We start from the raw sequence: 20794 nt of genomic DNA, 5'->3' as shown, positions 1-20794 counted from the left end.
ATTCTAGGCTTAAAAACCCATCCAGAATTTTAGATGTAAAGGGGAATTAGGTTAGCATATTCCTTAATGCTCACACTGTGGATTTCCTTACATTGTATGAAGGCAAGCTGAGCAATATATGGAAACAATGCGACTATTGAGACATACAAAGATTCAGAACTAGATCTTTTGGAATGGTTTTCCTTGATGACCTGAGCATGATGCTAATCTGGCAATATTTAGTTCTATACATGTTACAGCTAGCATGATCTATCGATCTATCTGATTTTATCCTCATAGAATCATAGAGTTGACATCATACCAGTTTAAACAAAATGTACAGTGGTACCTCGGGTTAAGAACTTAATTCGTTCTGGAGGTCTGTTCTTAACCTGAAACTGTTCTTAACCGTCACGCCGCTGCTGCACAATTTTTGTTCTCATCCTGAAGCAAAGTTCTTAACTCGAGGTACTATTTCTGGGTTAGCGGAGTCTGTAACCTGAAGCTACTGTAACCTGAAGCATCTGTAACCCGAGGTACCACTGTAATGACTTCTCACAGAAGTTGATGTATTGGCAATTCTGCCAATATGGAATCCAAAATGCACTGAGTTAATTGATAGGTTGAAAACAAAGCAACAGTGGTGTTGCTTCCACTGCAAAGCTATTTCCCACTACAATGATATCTCAGTTTAAGAACAGCCCTGTTTACGAACTTTTCAGTTTACGAACTCCGCAAAACTGGAACTAGTGTCCCGGTTTGCAAACTTTACCTCAGTTTACGAATGGAAGCCAAACGGTGGAAGGGCACTGGCGGCAGGAGGCCTCATTAGGGAAAGCGCGCCTCAATTTAAGAACAGTTTCGGTTTAAGAACTGACTTCCGAAATGGATTAAGTTCATAAACCAAGGTACCACTGTACAACCATTTCTTTGTGCAGTCTGGCAATTTCTCTAAGCTTTGTTACACTCTTCCTCTATGCACTAGGTTGTAACTTGTAATTTTTTATGAGATGATATATTCTACAGACATTAGATACATTTTAGCTTTCTATTTACAGCGGACTGTGACAAAAACAAATTCCTGTTTTCCACCTACCAAAGAGCTGGTGTGCTTTGCCTACTTGATATTTTAAAAAAACTCTTCCCAAGTTTGGTGGGACCATTGTATGTTCATTCTTCCCAGATGCCTTTGGGCCAACCTAAAACCTGCATTGCATCTAGCAGAGCATTATCATAATATCTGCTACCTCCTCCGACCACCATGGCTGTCCAATGGGACCTGGGCCAAATCAGTGTGTGTCCCATCCCATTGCCTTCATCTCCCCACTGTCTCCGCCCACTTTCTCTATGTGACAATAGACATGGTGGCCCTCCTCCTCCTACCACCACCACCCTGGCTTTTCCCCATCAAGCTGCTGCTTTATTGGTGACAGCTTCTCCCCTTTCTCTCCTCACTGGCTCATTTCTTTCTTTTTGTGCACCTGCACCCTCCCTGCCATGCTCCAGGAAAGGAGGTGGAGAGCTTTCTGGGGTGGGAATTAGAAGGGCCAGTCAGGAACTAGGCTGCTGACCACTGTTGCAGGTGTTGAGTGGGGGGGGGGAATGTGGGGCATGAGGTGGTTGCCCCTAAGGAAAACCCCCAGCACCATTCTTTGGGCACAGTTCTGCCTGCATTCTTCCATGGCTTCACCACCAGCCAATTTTTCTCAGCCATCTCCATTTGTTTACAACGACCTGAAAAAGAGGTCAGGATAATTTGAAAGCTTGCACACTGTTTGGTGACATTTTGGTTAGCCTAAAAAAAGGTATTGCCCTAAAGGTAATATTAATTTTGAAAGGTTATTCTTTACTTCAAGATCCTTAAATGTTCATGAATTAGAATCTCCTTCTGATAAACTGAACTCTTATCCTCCAAAGCTTATGTCATGATTAGTTTACTAGTCTATGAAATGCCACAGAACTCAGCTTCTAAAAGTCTTGTGTTGGGAAGCTTTCTTGCATTTTTCAGCTTATCAAAGTAACAGCCAAACTTTCTAAACCTAACTCCCACAAGTTATTTGTATAATTTTGCTTTAAATGTTAATAAAGTTATTACAGAAATAAGTAGCTGTCTTTTCACAATGTAGGAGAAACTGTATTAAAGACATGCTTGTAATTTCAAAAACAGTTTTATTGAGTCTGAGGAAAGAGATCTCTGCAACATCAAATCGTTTTAGAATGATAACAGTTTCATTTATGTATTTTCTAGTGCACACAAATGCTGGTAATATAAAGCAAATAACATGCACCCATAAGGATAACATTCTTCAATTTCCAAGCACAACAGCCCAGCTTTGTATGGGAGCTCTATGAGATAACATAAAGTAGGTTTATGGAAAGTACAGAAATAAATCTACTCAAACTGTAACCAAAGGCTCTGTGATTACAAATAGGTGGATAATGAAGAAAATACAATAAGCTTAACATCTGGGTAAGGAAAAAAATGACATTTTAAGTGGATGGGTGTGAATTTGCCTTCTGTAAAAGTTTAAAAAGCATGGGACCTGACCGTTGAAGACTAAAAAAAAGGGAATACATGTTTGAGAATTATGTACTGAAGTGGCAGTTGCTTTCAATGAAACATTAATTTGAAGCAGAATCAAACTAAAACCAGATGATGTTGCTGCTAGTTGGAGTTGAGGCTAAGTGCTGCTGTTTTTATAATGGATGTATGATTTTATCTTGTTTTTAGATTATAGTACTGTTTATACTGTATGTTGTGTTGTAAACCACCCTTTGCTCCAGTCGGAAGAGCTGGATACAAAAACTCTGAAATAAATAATAGAATGAATAAAAATACTTGTTATAGTTTCATTATAATGCTAAGTATAGTATGATGTTTATGAAATGTTGCAGCCTGGTATGTAAAAGATTAAGTATGCCAACTTGATTCAAATGCAGATATACTTGCATTGACATTGGCAGGGTGATTTTTAAAATGTTTCCACACTCAGGTCAAAAAAATATCTTTTGCTTTTAGAAGTAAGAAATGCTACTGCCCGATCACAGCTACACTAAAATCCTGGATGTCTGAATTATTTTTGAGAGGTAGGAATCACTTCTGTTTAACTGAATAGATCCACTTTCTTAAATGTTAGTCAATGCTGTAACTGTCCCCTTCACTGACAGCAGCCAACAGCAAAGTTAGGAAGAAAAATGTATCTTTCGGGAGCGAGGGAGACCAGGCAATAATTTCCCACATGTGCTTGATAAACTGAATGACAAATAGACTACCTTATGTGCTTTAGAGGGGCTTTTATGGGCTGAGTAAGAGTTTTATTCATCAGTTAATTTCATTAATCTGATGAAATAGGCTTGCACTATAGTAGTTCTACCTGCTCCATCACTCTTTTCAGTGTACTAGATGAGTATTGCAGAATCAAAAAGTGTTGGCTGTAAGACCTTCAGGTGTGTTTCCATAGCTGAGGCCAACATGGGTATATTACAGCACTCCACTTTAGGCAATGGATTATATATATGCAATGAGAGTTATAATTAAATTTCCAGTATATTACACTTTGTGTGTCCATGGGATTCAGAACAGTAACTTTTTTGCATAGATTAGGTCAGAGATGGGGAGCTTGTAGTCCTCCAAATATTTTGTTTGATTCCCAGTTCCCATCAGTGCAGCAAGCATAACCAGTGGTCAGGGAATATGGGAGTTAGAGTACAACTACTTCCGGAAAGCCATAGTAAAAGTTCTATTTAATGTCCAGGTGTAACTCTCTCAACTCCCATACCATCCCAAGAATTCCCAACCCCTAGAAGCAGATTGGGTGAACAAGGAGCACTGCATAGAGAAGCAGAATATGGAAAAGCCCCGTTCCATAAACATGAACTCTGATCACAGACTGTTCTCTTTATGTCACAATTTGCATTCCTATGGCCTTTCTAAATTCAGACTTTTGTGGTTCTAAGATATCATAAAAAACACTACTTTTATCAAAGCTATCTCTGATGAAGAGCAGATCTTCTACGGAATAGTCATCATGTTTTCCTGTCCAAATTGTCAGAGTGTATCTGGAATGGAAGTACCAAAACTTTGGTTTAATTTTATAGAAGTCTACATAACACTCAAGCAAATAACATTAATATTAAAATTTAAGATAGCCAGAATCCAATATTAAAATGATAGTAGTGTCTCTTTTCTCAACATCATGGTTCACGTTAGTGAAGCCAGGAATGAGCATCAGGGTCAAGCATTTCTCTCTCCCTGCACAGCTCCTTCCTCTAGCACACCAGCATCATGGTTGACTTGCACTAAGTCCAAGTTTCTTTTTATGTCCAAACTGGGAGATTCCAACAATGTCAGAAAAATATACCAGATATTTTTTTGGCATATATTGAAGTTGCCTTATACAATCATTCCATTCTGTCAACAGTTTTTAAGCATATGTGCACAGGCTCATTGCTTTTTGCTCAAGTATGTCCATCATTAGTAATACCAACACAAGAAGCTGCCTTATGCCAAGTCTGCCCCTTTGTCCATCTAGCCTACTGTCTACACTCACTCTCCAGGATTTCAGGTGGGGGCAATTTTCAGCCCTACCTTGAGAAACCAGGGATTGAACCCAAGACCTTCTGCATGCAAAGCAGATGCTCTACAACTGAGCCACGGCCCTTCCCTTTAATACTTAAATGCTGGACTATATACCTGACACACTGATTTAAAAATGAATGGGTAGTTAACTAGCATTAATGCTAAGCTATTGGTGTGCAGAGGCTTTCCATTCAGTTCTATGAAGGAGAAATGCTCAATGGACAATGAACATACTGTTACATGCCACCCCAATCTCCCAGTTGGTCTCCAATCTCCAAATCACCCCAACTGATGTTAACTATACCTGTTAGACTGCTGTAATAACCACAGTAGTTCAGGTATTGACTGACGAACCAAAGCAGCTCGAACAGGAAATGTTATTGGCTGAGTAAGATCTCTACATATCTTGGCCATCTCTTGCACCATTGCTAAACTATAGCCTAAAAAAAATAACAAAACACATAATTAATTCAAGCACTTATTCTGCCATCTCAGCAGCATGTGTGGTTTTTTTTAAGTTACAATATTAATGATCGGAAATCATTTTTCAGGAACTAGGCACCAGGGGAAGAGACAATGAGCACCAAGCTGTGAAAAGGTATCAGAAATCTTCATTCCAGACTCAAATTCCTGTTGGCTTTGGAGCATACAAACCTAGAACAACATTTATTTTCAAACAGCTGGGAAAACAGGTTTCATGATGTGCTGTGTACAGGCATATGGAAGATAAGGGTCCTGGATTTTAACATGATCCAGGCACACTTCACGTCACAGTATTTCACAGTAAGTTACATTCACTTAATTTAAGCGGGCAGCTCTGCATGCTCATTCTTTTGTACACACAGAGCAACTTTCCTAATTTTATTTAATGGGGGGAAAGCAACACAGCATCAGAGGTCCCAAACCTGAAAGGAGCAGATAAGACAACTAGGATGACCAAGTACAAGGAAACACACATTAAAATTTAAAAAGAAACTATATCAATTATAACAGCTTGACATAATTTCCTAGAATGCATACTGTTAGGTAAATTAACTGCATGATATTGTATCTTGCATAGTATTAGGTGGATGAATTCTTGCGAAGCATTCCAATATTTATTCTTACCTTTATTGCATTTTAGATTAATCCATCCAGTTGTCCATCCTAATGACAAAGTTACATCTAGAAAGAATGATATCACAGTATCTAGAAATGCCTTTGCATCTACTACACAATTACTTCCATTTGGTCCAGGAAGAATGTCTGCATTAATCCAAACCGGTTGCCTGAGTTTTATGTCTCCAAGAAGCTTCATTGATGGATTAACAGCTGCTAGGCTGTAAAGACAGAACAACAAGTAATCTGAATACATCTTCCTATACTTATCTGTAACAATAGGATTGATTCATATAATTCTCTTTATTGTCAGCTTCTAAAGATTCTTACACCATGAAATTCCAGCTCAGCAAATTAACCATGATAACACAAATTGTAAAGTGATTAATACTTTTGTACCACATACATGTTAAATTAAACATCATTAAATATAGTGTGATGCTTTATGGTTCGAGCTCTATTCTAATATCTATAACAGCTACATTGCAACATCATATATTTTAGCTGCATGTGACCATTTCTTAATGTTTTGTTGATATTGCTTTTATCTGTAATTTTAGTTTTTGTAAGCTGCCTTGTTGTACTGTATTGAAGAAGAAGGATAAGGTATAAATTATATTAAGAGAAAATGCAATGGACTAAACCTGAGGCTGCAAATCACATGAAAGTGGGAAAGGGGGAACTGAGGAATTTTGCAGGGGAAAATGTTTAACCTAAGCAAAATGCTTTCTTTTATTGTATCCTAAAATGCTTTAAAACTTAGAGATAATAACTGGTTTGCTGTTGGCTATATCTACTGTTATAATTACTGTTAAGACAGAACTGTAGAATTATACTTGTGCAATTCTATGCAAGTTTACTGGGAAGACAGTCCCACTAAGCTCAATGGAACTTACTTCTTACTAAGCATGTGTGCATTTAGGACTGCACCTTTAATCTTACAAACATTTATCTATATATATATTCCAAATACCTTTTAAAATCAAGCTTGATGCCCTTGCTAGTGTTTTTAATTTCATTCAGCCATTCCTTTAATGTGTTATCACTACTGGTTTCAGGTGGATGAGCCATGATGGGCTCACCACTTCCCTCTTCTTCACAGAGAAGGACATCAGCCTCTATCATGTGAGCTGGACCTGTTTGTTTACCAAAAAAAAAACATGAACAGAAAAAGTAAAACATAAGCAGTGTTGTTACATTTAAATTTGCCATGGATAAATTGTATTGCTATCTAACATTTATGTATTACTTAAGAGTCAGTTTAATCCACTTAAAGGAGATCACTAGCCACAGACAGTGGAAACATAGATTCATATCTCTGCTCACATAGCTCATCTGGGAGGCTAGAGGAAACCAGGACTATTGCATTCACTTAGATAAGACTTGTCAGTGTTATTTGAAATATATTCATAAATACAGATATTTCCTAATCACACTGTAGAGCAGGGTTGTTTGCTGGAATAGAAGTATCTAGCTTAAAACATTAAGCTTAAGAATCTTTGCTGTAAAAAAACAGTTGACAAGTTAATTTGTGAGTGGGAAGTAAATTGAAAGTCACACTAATTGCATTCTTCTCCTTATTTTGTACTCCACAGAAGCTACTTAATTAATTTCTCATGTTTTTGCTTTTTAAGGCAAACAACTTAGGCTCCAGTCCTAACCATATCTACTCTGAAGCAAGTCCCATTGGATTAAACGGGGCCTATTCCCAGGTAAATGCGATTAGGGTTATAGACTTACAGTGCAATTCCAAACCAGGATCTGCCAAAATGAACACATTTGGATTTGGCAAATCTTGAATGCAGCTGGGGCTATGATGGAGCAAGTCCCTCAACCTTGCTCAATTGGGACTCAGCCAGAACTTAAACTGCTGTAATTTAAGATGGTATAAGTCCCCACAAAAGGGGAGTTCTGGGGTAGGGCAGGACAAGGAGAGACTTGCACCTTATTTCATCTCTCGCACCAAGTCCCCCATTATATCCTTGTGGAGAAGGTGGCAAAATTGTATTGGATGAGGTAACTGTTAGGTGGATTTGGAGCTGGTTGACTGACCAAACCCAGAAAGTGCTCACTACTGGTTCCTCAACATCTTGGAAAAAGTGACAAGTGAGGTGCTGCAGGATTCTGTCCTGGGTGCATTGATCTTCAACATCTTTATAAATGACTTGGATTAAAGTATTGAGGTGATGCTCATCAAATATGCAGATGACACCAAAATGGGAGGGGTAACTAATGTCACAGGACAGAATCAAGATTCAATATGACCTTAACAGACTGGCCCAAACTAAGGGACAAATACAAGGTTCTACACTTTGGCAGGAAGAGCCAGCTACACAAATATAAGATGGGGGGGGGGGCACCTGGTTTGCATGTGAAAATGATCTACAGGTTTTAGTAGGCCCCAAGTTTAACGCGAGTCCACAGTGTGATGTAGCAGCAAAAAAAGCTATTGGTATTATTGGTTGCATCAACAGTTATAGTGTCCTGATCAAGGGAAGTAACAGTCCCGCTCTATTCTGCCTTGGTCAGAATAGTACTGGAGTACACACCTGGAGTACTTTGTCCAGTTACTGGAGCCACAATTTAAGGAGGATATTGATAAGCTGGAACATGTGCAGAGGAGGGCAACCAAGATGTTGAAGTGCCTGGAAGCCAAGCTTAATGAAAAATGGCTGAGGAAATTTGGTATGTTTAGCCTGGTAAAGTGGGACTTAGAGAAGATATGATATGATATGATAGCCACCTTCAAATATCTAATATCCCTGGTTTCTTTCTCACCTTAACCAAATTCCAGCATGTGTGCTGCTGCGTGCTGCTGCATGTTTATCCCAGAGAGCAAAAGCCATTGACTTAAGTGCTGCTTACTTCTGAGTACAGTGTGCAACCTCCAAGTTAGTGCCATTCTGCTGGCGCCTTGTCAGAGTAACAAAAAGGGAAGTGAGGTATTCTCAGAAGTTCCTTCTTTGGCTTGCCAGATTTAGGCTGCAGTACTGTGTACCCAGTTTCCTCCAAGTAAGCCCCATTGAACTTGGTGGAATGTACTCATGAGTAGACATTTATAGGATTCGCTGTTAAGTGTTCGGATATTGGTACAGACCGAGCTGCAAAAGCAGCAGCAAGGCTGGTATGACTTGTGTTTTTCCCATGAGAAAGACAGGTGTGTTGTCTGCTTTCACAACCATGTGATATCTTTACTTTCACTTTCAGTTCTGGCTAGTTCTGACTTACTGAGCAGGCAAGCAGAGACATGCTCTGCATCTTATCTACAATAAAATAGTTTAGCCTTAATGGCTTGTGTGTGTTGTTCTTCACGCTGGGGAACAATCGCATATCAATGTGCCACTGCACTCGAGTAGCCAGGAATGCACTCAGGCCTCGTCCCTGACTGGGGGGGGGGGTCAGTCTTACAACTTGCCCCGGGCGGGACGTTTGCTAACATTAAGCCCCCAGTTTAATAGTCTTTTGTGATTATTTAATTACATCATACTTCTTTTTTATGGAGATGGGGGCACCAATATATCTCCTTGCCAAAGGCGCAAGGGAACCTAGGTACGCCTCTACCTGTAACCGAGCAGGCAGGATACCTGTGGCCCCTCTAAATGTTGCTGGACTTCAGTTCCCATCAGCCCCAGTTAGCATGGCCATTGGGATGACAAGAGGTATACTCTAGCAACATCTTGAAGGATATTGGTTTTCCACCACTGCTGTCACATACCTAGACTGGGGGTTCAAATATTTTACCACCATCACTCCATGCAGTCTCTTCTCCGCTGTTTAAGATGGGCTCATGCCATAAGGTTCTCTGCCTTTTCCATCTTGGAAATTTGCTTAAAGGGTGTCATATAATAAATAATTGCAGCCACAATGGAATGCCCTCGGGAAATGTTGCATGAAGCTTATGATGCACTTATATTTTTCACATATGGTCTCCAAACATAAGGGCTAGAAATGCATTTCTGAAGTGGCATGGCTGCCAGGCAACTTGAGTAGCTCTCCGATTTGATGATTACAAAAGAAACAATCTATTCTTCTAACAAACCACATGCAATACTCTGGTAGTTCAACTCTAGCCTCAGAAGAGCTTCCATGTTACATTGTGAAATTAAAATAAACCACTTTTATCATATTCTCAGTTAACAGTTGGTCTGTTTTCAAATATATTGTCAAGCAAATACTTACTCTGTATCGCCTCTGTCATTTGTAACTTATTATTTGCTCTATGGTACCAGATGATTTCAGCTCCATCTCTTGTTTTAATTTGTTTGGCATTCAGGAAATAATCCAATATATTTTCACTCCAAGACCCTATGTTGAGAACATTGGAGGGAATAAATGTCAATGTTAGACAGCTTACAAAAGCTTATTAAGCCATGTGTGTGTGGGAATAGAGACAACTAATGTGAAACAGAAATAATATCCAGCATTAAAGTAGGAATAAAATCAGCTATTATTGACCATACAGGAAAGATTTGAACACAAATGCTAATCAGTCAGTCCTTCATTTTATTTGTATGTCACCTTTCCAAACATAAAACCACACTCAAGGCTGCTTACAACACATTAAAAAAACCCACATAATTACAAACAACAGTAGTTGTAAACAATTTAAAAAATAACATCAATAGCAGCAACTACTTCACACCTCAACGAAAACCCCTAAACACTATGCCAGCCCAAGAATTCAGCAGCTTTTGTAGTCAGTCAGGGCCTCATTCTCCCAGGCCAGGTGGGAAAAGGCCTGCAAGGCAGGGAGCAGGGTCTTCTAGGAATCACAGTCAAGTGGAACTACTGAAGGGAAAGGGCTACAGCTCAGTGGCACACCATCTGCTTTGCATGCAGAAGGTCCCAGTTGTAATCCTTGGCATCTACAGGTAGAGCTGGGAGAGTACCATGCCTAAAGTATTAGAGAGTTGTTGCTAGTCAGTGTAGATGATAGTGATATGTCCCAATGTGTGGAAATTAACAATAACAACAACTAGTTATTATTTGTACTCCACCCATCTTCCTGAGTTGCCCCAACCACTTTGGGCGGCTTCCAACCTATATAAAAGCATAATAAAACATCAAACATTATTATTATTATTATTATTATTATTATTATTATTATTATTATTATTATTAATTTATACCGCATCCATCTGGGGTATAAAAACTTCCCTATACAGTGGTACCTCGGGTTACATATGCTTCAGGTTACATACGCTTCAGGATACATACACTTCAGGTTACATACTCCGCTAACCCAGAAATAATGCTTCAGGTTAAGAACTTTGCTTCAGGATAATATCGAACAGAAATTGTGCTCTAGCGGCGCAGCGGTAGTGGGAGGTCCCATTAGCTAAAGTGGTGCTTCAGGTTAAGAAGTTTCAGGTTAAGAACCGACCTCCGGAACGAATTAAGTACGTAACCAGAGGTACCACTGTACTGTACAGGGTTCCCTTCAGATGTCTTCTAAAAGTTGTATAGTTATTTAACTCCTTGAAATCTGATGTGAGAGCATTCCATAGGGTGGGCACCACTACCTAGAAGGCCCAATGTAGCACTAGGTGAGGTATGTGTGCATGGAACAAGAGATCCACCAAGCATCCAGATCAGAAGTTGTAAGAGATTAATCTAATCCAGTTAAGTGGCAGGTTTTGCTTTTGTGGAGAGAGGCATGGGTTTGTCAACAAATGGAACCAGGTTATGCAAATTCAATGCAGTGGTTTTCAAGCAATGTGATGTGGCACCCTGGGGTACCTTGAATGATGATTGGTGTGCCATGGGCAACACTGGCCTGTTTCTCTTTCTTTCCCTCCCTCCCTCCTCCGATGCCCTCTCGTGTCTCTGCCTCCTAAAGGCTTGCACAGTTGTTTGTTACAGCAGCCCTGGCTACAAGCTCCGCAGGTGAATGGTGCCCCTGGAGCTGGCCAGGGAGTGCTGGTTGCCAGGAGCTGAGGCAGCCTTGCAGTGAGCAAGCAAGCAAACAACGGAGCCCAGGCAGACAGTTTGTCCATTTCCAACAACAACAAAGAGCTGGCAGACAAGTGGGAGGCTGGGCAGACAGGCATTGTGTTGACCTTTCTTGTGCTTGCCGTGTGCAAGGCCTACCTGGGAGCTTAGTGTCCAGTGCTGAAGGAGAGCCTTTCCACCATGCATGCCTGGCAGTGCCTGCTGCTGCCACTGCTGCCTCCCAAGGTAAGATGCTGGTCTCACATTCACCTTTGGCCAGTCTCCGTTGGACCACTAAGGCTGGGGGCATCCTCTTCCCAGGCTGCTGTGGAACAGTGTGAGCAGGCACCTTTCTTTGGAACGGGGGGGGGGGGGCAGCTCAGAGACCAGGGGCGGCAGCAGTGGCTGCCCAGAGGACTCCCAAGGAGAGGGGAGAGGTGAGGAGGCTGAGGGAATAGTCCACAAAGCAGGGTGTTCGGAAAAGGGTGAGAGCTGCCAGCTCTGCAGGCAATGGTGACATAACTGGGCTTCTGAACCCCACAGGGATACCACAGAAAGTATGTAGTTGGTCAAGGGAGCCATGGACTCAAAAAGGTTGAAAACCTCTGCTTTAAGGATTTCTTTTTCTGAAACAAAATTGCTCTTCAGTTATACATGCTCTTCAATTTTATATAATAAAAGGCTGCAAGAGCATTAACAACATAGCCCTCAAAACAAGTCAATGACTTTAAGAGATAGTAATGTGTTTCATTTCTAAAGACACTCCATTTCTTTCTCTGTCTGTGTTTCAATTAAACTATCTGACACGGGGTCTTGTATGTAAGATTGCAGCAATTGCTTCTCTGATTAGAAAAACAACATCCTCTTGATTTATTCCTAAAAATCAAAATAGCTTTTTTCAGTCTTCCAGTCAAATCTCCACAACAGATGTTACACTTACCCACACAAGTTGACCACAGAGGTGAGCAGTGATTTATGTATGGAGAACAAAAGGTTAAGATTTGCACCAGCACACCTGCCCTGCTTGTCATTCTAGCAGGTGCACCCAAGAAGCAACCAACCAAGCATGTGCATGCAAAAAAGGAGAAAGAGAAACCACAATGCATGGTGGCTGGAAAGAAATCTTCACTCAAAAACACTTGGAAGTTTCTATTTCAGCCTTTCCTAATCCGTTGCCCTCCAAATGTTATTGGACTATAACCCTCAACATCACTTTGTGGAAGCGCCATAGCTCACTGGCAAGTTCCAGGTTCAATCCTGGGAATGTGCTGTCTGAAACCCTAGAGCACCTGTCAGAATAGGTGTCTGACATTGGCTTTATTTATATCCCGCCTTTTGTGCAAGGAGCTCAAGGCGACATATACTTATCCTCCCCATTTTATCCAGAAGTCAGGCTCAGAGAGTGTCCCCAAGGTCGCCCAGTGAACGTCAATGGCCAAGTCAGAATTTGAACCCTGGTCTCCTGGGTCCTGGCCCAGCACTCTAACCACTATACCACACTGGCTCCCCTATATACCTATTTTACGTTTGCTGGGCCTAATGGAAATCTGCGTCCAGAGTACTTGCAGGTTAACAAGCAGGAGGAAAGACTGCCCTAGTTCAACCCTGATTACTAGCGCTTTTTTCATGTTTCAAAATGGACACCACCAGCCGTTGCTTCCCTTCTCTCAGTGGCTTCATGTTGTTTCTCTTTTTGTACCGGATAAGAATGCTTGACCTCACTTTGTACATCAGGGGTGCGCGGAGGTCAGACCTTTGGGAATCTCATTTGGCTTTTTTTTTTCTACTAGAAACCCCCTCAAAATCCGAAATATTTGCACTTCCCACTGAGGAGCTTGAGTTTTTTCTCCACACAGACAAAACGGTTTCTGGCTACAACTCCCCCTCCCCCCGCTCCGCCCTCCTCGGCCGCGCTTTTTTTCGAAAATTTCAGCAGTAAAATGGAAGGTAGGGTGATTTTTGTAAATAATTGGGAGCCAGACGGCGGTCTACCGGTGCTCAAGCGAGCGGGACCAACTCGGCTATGAGGAGGGAAGAAGGGGCTGGAGGCTCTCTCTCTCCCCCACCCCCTTAGCTCCAGCGATCGCGCAAGACTCTCCACGAGGGGCGGCGCACGGACCTTACCCGGCTCGCGCGCTTCCATGTTGGGCCAAGATACTTCCAGGCCTCGAGGGAGCCTACGTCGAGCACGCGCCGAGGCCGCTGCGGCAAAGCGCCAACATATCCTTCCGCCGAGCGGAAGGGAGAGAGAGTCCCATCTCAGGATGCCCTCTGAATCTGCCGCTTTGGGATTAAATCTTTCAATCTCGCGATCCCCTGCCGCCTCGATATTGCTCCTCTTGGTTTTAACAATGCATTGGAACGGAGGTTGGGAGGTCCATATGTGGAGCGGGGGGAGGGGGCAAAGTGTATTTCTGAGTGGCAAGCTGTGTCCTACGTTAAGATCTCTGGAACAAATATAACACTATATTTGGAGCCCAAAGTACCAATGGGCGTAGCCAAGGGGGAGCAGGGAGGGGCAGCTCCCCCCCCCCCATCAATAAAAATCAATAGCAAACAGGTTCTCCCCCCCCCACCCTAACAAAAGGCCTGACCCCACCCCCAACAAAAATCCTGGCTACACCCATGAAAGCACCTATGAGTGTGCCCCACAAATACCTTTGGTGCAGCAAAGGTATTTAAAAGTATATATCCCATGTTTCTCCTTAAAATACTGCTCATAGAGCTGTAAGTATTACTACATGTTTCCTTTAAGTGCCAACCCACACAAAAACATTGCAAGAGCAATAAGAGTTTAGTTCTAAAATGGCACTTAGAAGGCAGTAGTGCTAATGTAGTGGATTACTTGCACAGAAGCGGAGGATAGGACTGGCACCTTTAACTGTAGGAGAGCTACCCATCCAATCCCTACACATACAGTTGTACCTTGGTTCTTGAACTTAATCCATTATGGGAGTCTGTTCGACTCCCAAAACTGTTCGAAAACCAAGGTGCAGCTTCTGATTGGCTGCAGGAGCTTCCTGCACTCAATTGGAAGCCGCACCAGATGTTCAGCTTCCGAAAAATGGTTGCAAACCGGAACACTTACTTCCGGGTTTGTGGCATTCAGGAGCAAAACCGTTTTGAGTACCAAGGTACCACTGTACTAGTTTTAATATAGCGAGGAGGGTTAACAGGCCTGCCAAATCTAATAGATAAGGCTGTGAGAAGTTATTTGGAAAGGGCAATAAGGATTGATTGGTGCAGCCCTAGCCAAGCAGAAGATGTAGGGAAATGGAAATGTGAGGAGGTAAGCAAAAGTATACCCAGGAATAGAAAAGGACCTTAAAGCATAAATAAAGGACCTGCAGCTGATTGCAAGATATGGCCATGAATGAAGGTATTATTACTAAAAACATTTCTAAACCACCCTTCATTGGAGGATCACAAGGTGGTTTACAATACAAAAACATGCATTTTTTTCATTCCCTTGAGGTCTATCAACACAAACAAAACAGATAAGAACAAGTATGAGCATAAATTTCACAATGTATCTTATAATTATAACATTAAATCATTCTTCAAGGACATAAATTACTTGCACAAAAATTGCTGGTGTAAAAAGAATCTCCTATATGACCATGTTCAAAGGAAGAGGCAGTATAGATTGGGCAATTGCCTGAACTTAAAAAGGAGGAAGATGACGGAGTCTGCAACCAGTGGTACCAAGGGGAAAGGGAAGAAAGGGGGAAAGATTGTTTCCAGTACTATGACAGTAATGGTAGTCTAAAAGCTGCTAGTGATTTATAAATAGATAATTAAAGTTAAATCTGTGCAATAGCATTTGTATTTTACCTTATTAAAGCCAACCCTTTATGAAGGCATTAAACACAAAATATACTTGTTTATTACACCATTTTAATGTGAATTAGCATATTTTGCTCAAATTCTATTTTTTAATTGTTTTCCCTGTGGCTGAATATTATAATAAAGAGACAAGTAGTTCAACTTAATTGTAGTGAAGTGTCACAACATACATTTTAAAATACTTCTGTGTTTTATTCTAGAAATATTGTACAGATAACCCTTAAAAACTAACAGGACCAGAAATACCTCGTTTCCTTCTCAATTGACAATTTGTTCAATATGTGAAACACATATATTTTGCCAATATCTGAAGAAATACTTTGTGCATATCTAAGCACCTGGTATTTTTGCTTGTCTTTTTTCAACCCCCCCCCCCCAATTTGCCTCTAAAGCAACTTGCTATGTAGCATGAGAATATTGTCTGAGAAACACAAACATAGAAGTAGTTATTGGAATCCCAGTCTTTATTTCTCTACTGTGCATTTAAGAACACTGAAAATCAGGTTTCTTATAGCAGGTTATTTAGCAAGTTGTAACTTAAGTACATGGTCTGTAATACTATAAATAAGACCACACATAATTTTATGGCCAGGATGTACCAAAGTCAATAAGCTTAACATGTTCACTTTTAAAACAGAGGCAGAAATCTTCATGCTTACTCTGAGAAACTTTAAATAGATTTGGGAACCGATAAAGTTCAACTTAAATAAGCAACTGAAAGAAAGGGACCTTTAAGCAATGTATCATGGCTTTTAAAATGTTATTGTGTCATTTGTTAAGTACTTGTCAGCTTCATTCATGAAGATTTTAATAAAATTTATACATTTTATAAGGCCTAATAATATTGTTCTAAAACAAGTGTTTATAAAATGCTACTTGTTATCTATAAACTGAAAGGATCAATTTTCAAGAGAACATAAAGCTAATATGACAAAATGAGTTACAATTGCTTTTACACAATATAATGTTGTACAAGCCATGGTTACATATGATGGGTCAATATTTGAAACACTTAGCATTCTTTGTTGCAGCTGTCTTCCTCTGTTCACCGATACAAGAACCTAGATATGGTATTATAATGAATGTTACTGTAAACTTTAGCTTGTCCACAGAATTTTACTTCTGAATAGAAAGGAGTGCATTGGTTCAATGATAATAGTCTAATGGCCAGCAATTTCTCAACGTCTCCAAAAATCCTGTGCCACCATAACATAAACTGGCAAACATTTTAGTTTATAAGCTGTATTTTGATACAACATAAATATACCCCAGTGAATGTAAGAAGGCATCTAGATACAATTAGAATGCAATAAATTCAGTCTAATACTTTAATCAGACAGACACACAGGCACACACAATTTACTTCTGTGCATAACAAACAGGAACATTATGCAGGCATTGTCAAAATGTATTTAGAGTTCTCAGGTACTAGTATCAATTATCATAATATATAAATGCTTATTTAATGCAAATACCCCAGTATAAAAATAAGTACTGTATACAGGAAACCGTTCATGAAAATTCACACTTAATACATTGTTCTCCCTGAAAATAAACAGGGATACCAAGAGGTCTCAAAAATCAGAGAATGGAGCACAGACAGGCTTCACGCCTGATTTACTGCTACAGGATGACTACTTTAAGGGTCATCTGGCTTCTTACTCATTCTTGGAAAAACCAAGAAACTGTACATCTGAGCATAGAAGAAAAAAGATTAGGTATTTAATATAAAGGGTATTTATGTTCAATAAATCCATTATAAACATAACAAAGTTAGCCATTCAAAAAAGTAATTCCATGAGAGCTGTAAAATTTTGCAAAAGTGCATCATTATACACTTCAAAAACATACAATTTTTTTTTAAAAAAATCAAGAGTCTTATAAAATTATCACAATGGTAAGAAACATGCTGTTTCTCTAGGTAATATTGATCTGTTCAAACATCTCCCAAACACTTTCAGTAACAGCTTTTTATACTTGAATCTCAACTATTAAGAGCTAGAAACTGTTTTGTTCCACTGACACTTACCTGTATCTTTTTTAAAAACAAACAAACAAACCCCAAATTATTTAAGAATAGCCTATCAGACTTGCATCTAATTTTAAAAAACCCACCTAAAACATCTGCAAATGATAGATGGATATATTTCAGTATTTTGCACACACAAGCTAGTTTTAACCCTTTCTTGCCTTTTACTGGGCTGTATTAAGTGTAAACTTTCAGAACGTTAGATAATGGTCAAGTTTTAAAAATGATATTTCATGTTGACATTAAGGAGGAACATGCTCACATTTTAAAAAGGTAAAATGTTATTAAAGATGTGTTAATAAATCATTGGCTTTTAAAAAAATAAAACCTGAATATTTCATCCATAGTGTAATCTAACTGCTTTGGTATTGGTCAGTGCTAGCAATTCAGTCCACTGCAGTATAACATACACGCCTGCTATATTAAGAGAGATTCAGTGATGAAAAATATTAATTCCATTTCCATTGGTAGGTTTGTAGCATTTGATGTCCCACCATGAATCACTGGGATCAAAGCACTATCCAAATCATTTAGGTAATGCTGGGGAAGAAGCTTGCCTCCAGATCCTGCCTGGTATTCCACCTAAAATAAAATAAAATAAAAACGTGTTTGATTTACTATAACAAGCAATATAGACAGCAACACATTAATTAGATATATATCCTATTCAAAAATCTTCAGGCAGTTTACAATCATAATTTAACATTTAAAAAAGAAATAAGAACAAAGGAATCAACCTTTCCTGAATCATTCCACTAAGTTCCACAAGGTGTCCACTGCTGGAATTGAGTTTGTATGGGCGGGGGCACTCCCACAGCTCCCCAATGGATCAGAAGAGAATGTCTCCTGCCTCACTGATTAAGTTATTACTGGGACAAACCCAAATTGCTATTCCTCTGGATACCTCATACGGCGAGGTGATCGCCAATGTCCACTACATGTCTCAGCTCCCTTTACTATCCCTTTGTCATGACCAATAAGGGTGGAAACCTTTTCCTCTTGCCCCCTTGAAACATAAGATGGAATACCGTGTTTCTCCTAAAATAAGACACCGTCTTATATTTTTTTTCGCTCAACAAAACACAGTATGGCTTATTTTCAGGGGATGTCTTATTCTAACCGTGTCGCATCGGTACGCTGCATAGCCACGCCTCTCCAGGCTGTTTTAATGGGAGGTACCACGTCACTATGGCTTATTTTCGGGGTATGGCTTATTTTTGGGGAACGGCTTATATTTCGCAAATGCACAGAAATCCTGCTATGGCTTATTTTATGGCTATGTCTTATTTTAGGAGAAACAGGGTAATGACAATCTTTCCCACTTTCTTTTTCAGCTCTGTATATTTTCAAGGCTCAGATCAGCAGCTGAACATAAAGCAAAGTGAACAAGAGGGAAGGAGAAAAAGTGGAGTGAGCTGGGACAATGGCGGAAGGAAAATAAAGTGGGCAGTGAGAGAAGGGAAGAGAATGGCATGCCAGATAGGGCACATACAAATATGCAAACCAGGTCCATTAAAATTTATTATCTTGTAATACCATATTTTTAATGGGTTCTCTCCTCAACCACCATCAAATCAATTAACGTGATTATTACAGTTTTACCTTGGTTTTTGAACAGCTTAGATCTCAAACGTTTTGGCTCCCGAACGCTGCAAACCCGGAAGTGACTGTTCTGGTTTGCAAACTATTTTTGGAAGCTGAACGTCCGACGCCAGAAGCCGCACTTTGGTTTCCGAATGTTTTGGAAGTCGAACAGCCTTCCAGAATGGATTTTGTTCGACTTCCAAGGTACAACTGTATCTGTAACAGTATTAGCTTTATTAGCTACCAGTGATCCCCTCAAGACTCAAAGGTTGTCATACTTTGTAAAAATGAAGGTCAATTAGGGTCTCTGATTTGGATCAATATTTTTGTGGTGCTGATAAGCACCAGATCTGTTTCTTTTTCATTGTGCAGTCTAATTTTAATTTGAAGGTGGTTTTTGGTGGGACTCTTATGTGAAATCATGGAAATTCAAGAGGATCTATTTTAATTCTACCTTATCTAACTTTTACTTCTGAAAGATCAAAAAGTGGGTGTGCTCTCTTTTTCTGTCTCTCTGGTGGAGGGAGTGGGAGGATAAGGACAGAAGGGATGGGGCAGTGCTTTTTTTCTAGAAAAATAGGTGCCGACATTCACCATGAAGTTGTTACAGTAAGTGTCACACTTTTTAAACAAGAGAGAGATGCTAGTACTGCGTACCCTTGAGTACCTCCTGGGGGGAAGCACTGGGTAGGGGGATATAAGCAAGCAGAAGGGGTGGTACCCACAGCATACTATCAAATTCCAAATGTGCCCACAGATCCAAAGGGTCAGTGACACCTGCTGCAGCTATTTATGGAATCTGCCAAAGTGCTAGCTATAATTAATAATAATAATAATAATAATAATAATAATAATAATAATAATAATTTATTTATACCCCGCCCATCTGGCTGGGAAGATGTAAGCTCCCAGTCATTAAAAATATTATGCATTTGGCCCATATCAGTCTGTCTTTTCACTCACTGATGCAAGTTCCTCATCTCTAAGATGAGGCAACAAGTTCTTTGGTACAACAAGAACTTGACTGTTTTAAATCTCATCCAAATGAATGCTGGTGAGTTATGTATATAAGAACTGATATTAATTGACATGAAGACATTTTTATACCACTTTTGTTCCATTTCCACAAGTTCATATAGGGCATATTCAATACAGGGTTCCCAAATGTCTGTTTGAGCATCACATATATGGATATATAGCTGAAGCTTTTAAAAAGTTACCCTATCAGTATCCATGGAGACTCTCAGGCCTATCTTGTTCATTCCATGACTTTTCAGGGTTTTGAGATGTTGGCGAAGGGCCATACAAGAAGCCAATGCAATTTCTTTAGCAAATTGATGAGCAGGACTGAATACCTCACTGGCTTTTAAGAGATAGAACACCTGAAATGTAATTAAAGAAGAGTTAGCTATAGTGACTTCTTCCCTAAATAGTAGACTTTTTCTCGCTAAAATTAAAATGACTACTGCAGCAGCGATAACATTCAATGATAGGTATGTTGGATCAATGGTGTTCACTACAATTTGCAAAGGGACAAGAGAGATGCAGGAATTTTAAAAAATAAAATAAAACAAAATGTGTGAAATCATCCAACTACTGGAGAATAAAAATGTATTCAAAGTGCAGATTAACATTCTGAAATATGGAAGCAGAAACAAATGCCTTTCCCAAAAGGCCAATTACAACTGTTAGCTCTGAGTCATACTTCCTCCCACCCCTAATTCCCAGACTATCTGTCCCATTCCCTA

At 39.9% G+C, this 20794-nt stretch overlaps 2 protein-coding genes across 7 annotated transcripts in view; both read right to left on the bottom strand.

The window, feature by feature from the left end:
* Positions 1–2131: 2131 nt before the first annotated feature.
* On the bottom strand, positions 2132–13762 carry FAM151B (family with sequence similarity 151 member B). Of its 3 annotated transcripts, none has more exons than XM_033164238.1 (6): positions 13712–13762; positions 9836–9961; positions 6630–6792; positions 5666–5877; positions 4863–4998; positions 2132–4038 (listed from the first exon to the last, which is right to left on the bottom strand). In XM_033164238.1, the coding sequence occupies exons 1-6, from the start codon at positions 13728–13730 to the stop codon at positions 3879–3881; spliced, it is 816 nt and encodes a 271-aa protein (XP_033020129.1). In that variant the 5' UTR covers positions 13731–13762; the 3' UTR covers positions 2132–3878. The 3 variants fall into 3 exon arrangements, with proteins under 3 accessions (XP_033020129.1, XP_033020130.1, XP_033020128.1); XM_033164239.1 differs by having other exon boundaries at positions 13707–13727; XM_033164237.1 differs by lacking the exon at positions 13712–13762 and adding an exon at positions 12528–12723.
* A 3719-nt stretch (positions 13763–17481) lies between these two features.
* Positions 17482–20794, bottom strand: part of ZFYVE16 (zinc finger FYVE-type containing 16) — a 28040-nt gene continuing 24727 nt past the window's right edge. For all 4 annotated transcript variants that reach the window (XM_033164395.1, XM_033164393.1, XM_033164397.1 and 1 more), the window contains 2 exons: positions 20267–20428; positions 17482–18044 (listed from right to left, as the gene is read on the bottom strand). In XM_033164395.1, the coding sequence (XP_033020286.1) occupies positions 17880–18044; positions 20267–20428 (327 nt within the window). In that variant the 3' untranslated portion in view covers positions 17482–17879. The remainder of the gene's footprint in view (positions 18045–20266; positions 20429–20794) is intronic.

This window comes from Lacerta agilis, chromosome 11 (genome assembly GCF_009819535.1).
Source record: "Lacerta agilis isolate rLacAgi1 chromosome 11, rLacAgi1.pri, whole genome shotgun sequence".
Taxonomy (NCBI): domain Eukaryota; kingdom Metazoa; phylum Chordata; class Lepidosauria; order Squamata; family Lacertidae; genus Lacerta; species Lacerta agilis.
Note: the sequence above shows the minus strand (reverse complement) of the source record. Positions and strands in the feature narration are given on the sequence as shown.

Excerpts from the sequence above, each read along its gene's own strand:
- FAM151B (XM_033164237.1), bottom strand. The coding sequence starts at position 12,693 with ATGCATTGTGGTTTCTCTTTCTCCTTTTTTGCATGCACATGCTTGGTT. Across the intron at positions 9,962-12,527 it reads TCTGTGGTCAACTTGTGTGG|GGTCTTGGAGTGAAAATATA; the intron begins GTAAGTGTAACA and ends TTCTCAACATAG. Across the intron at positions 4,039-4,862 it reads TTATTACAGCAGTCTAACAG|ATACACTCTGACAATTTGGA; the intron begins GTATAGTTAACA and ends CTTCCATTCCAG.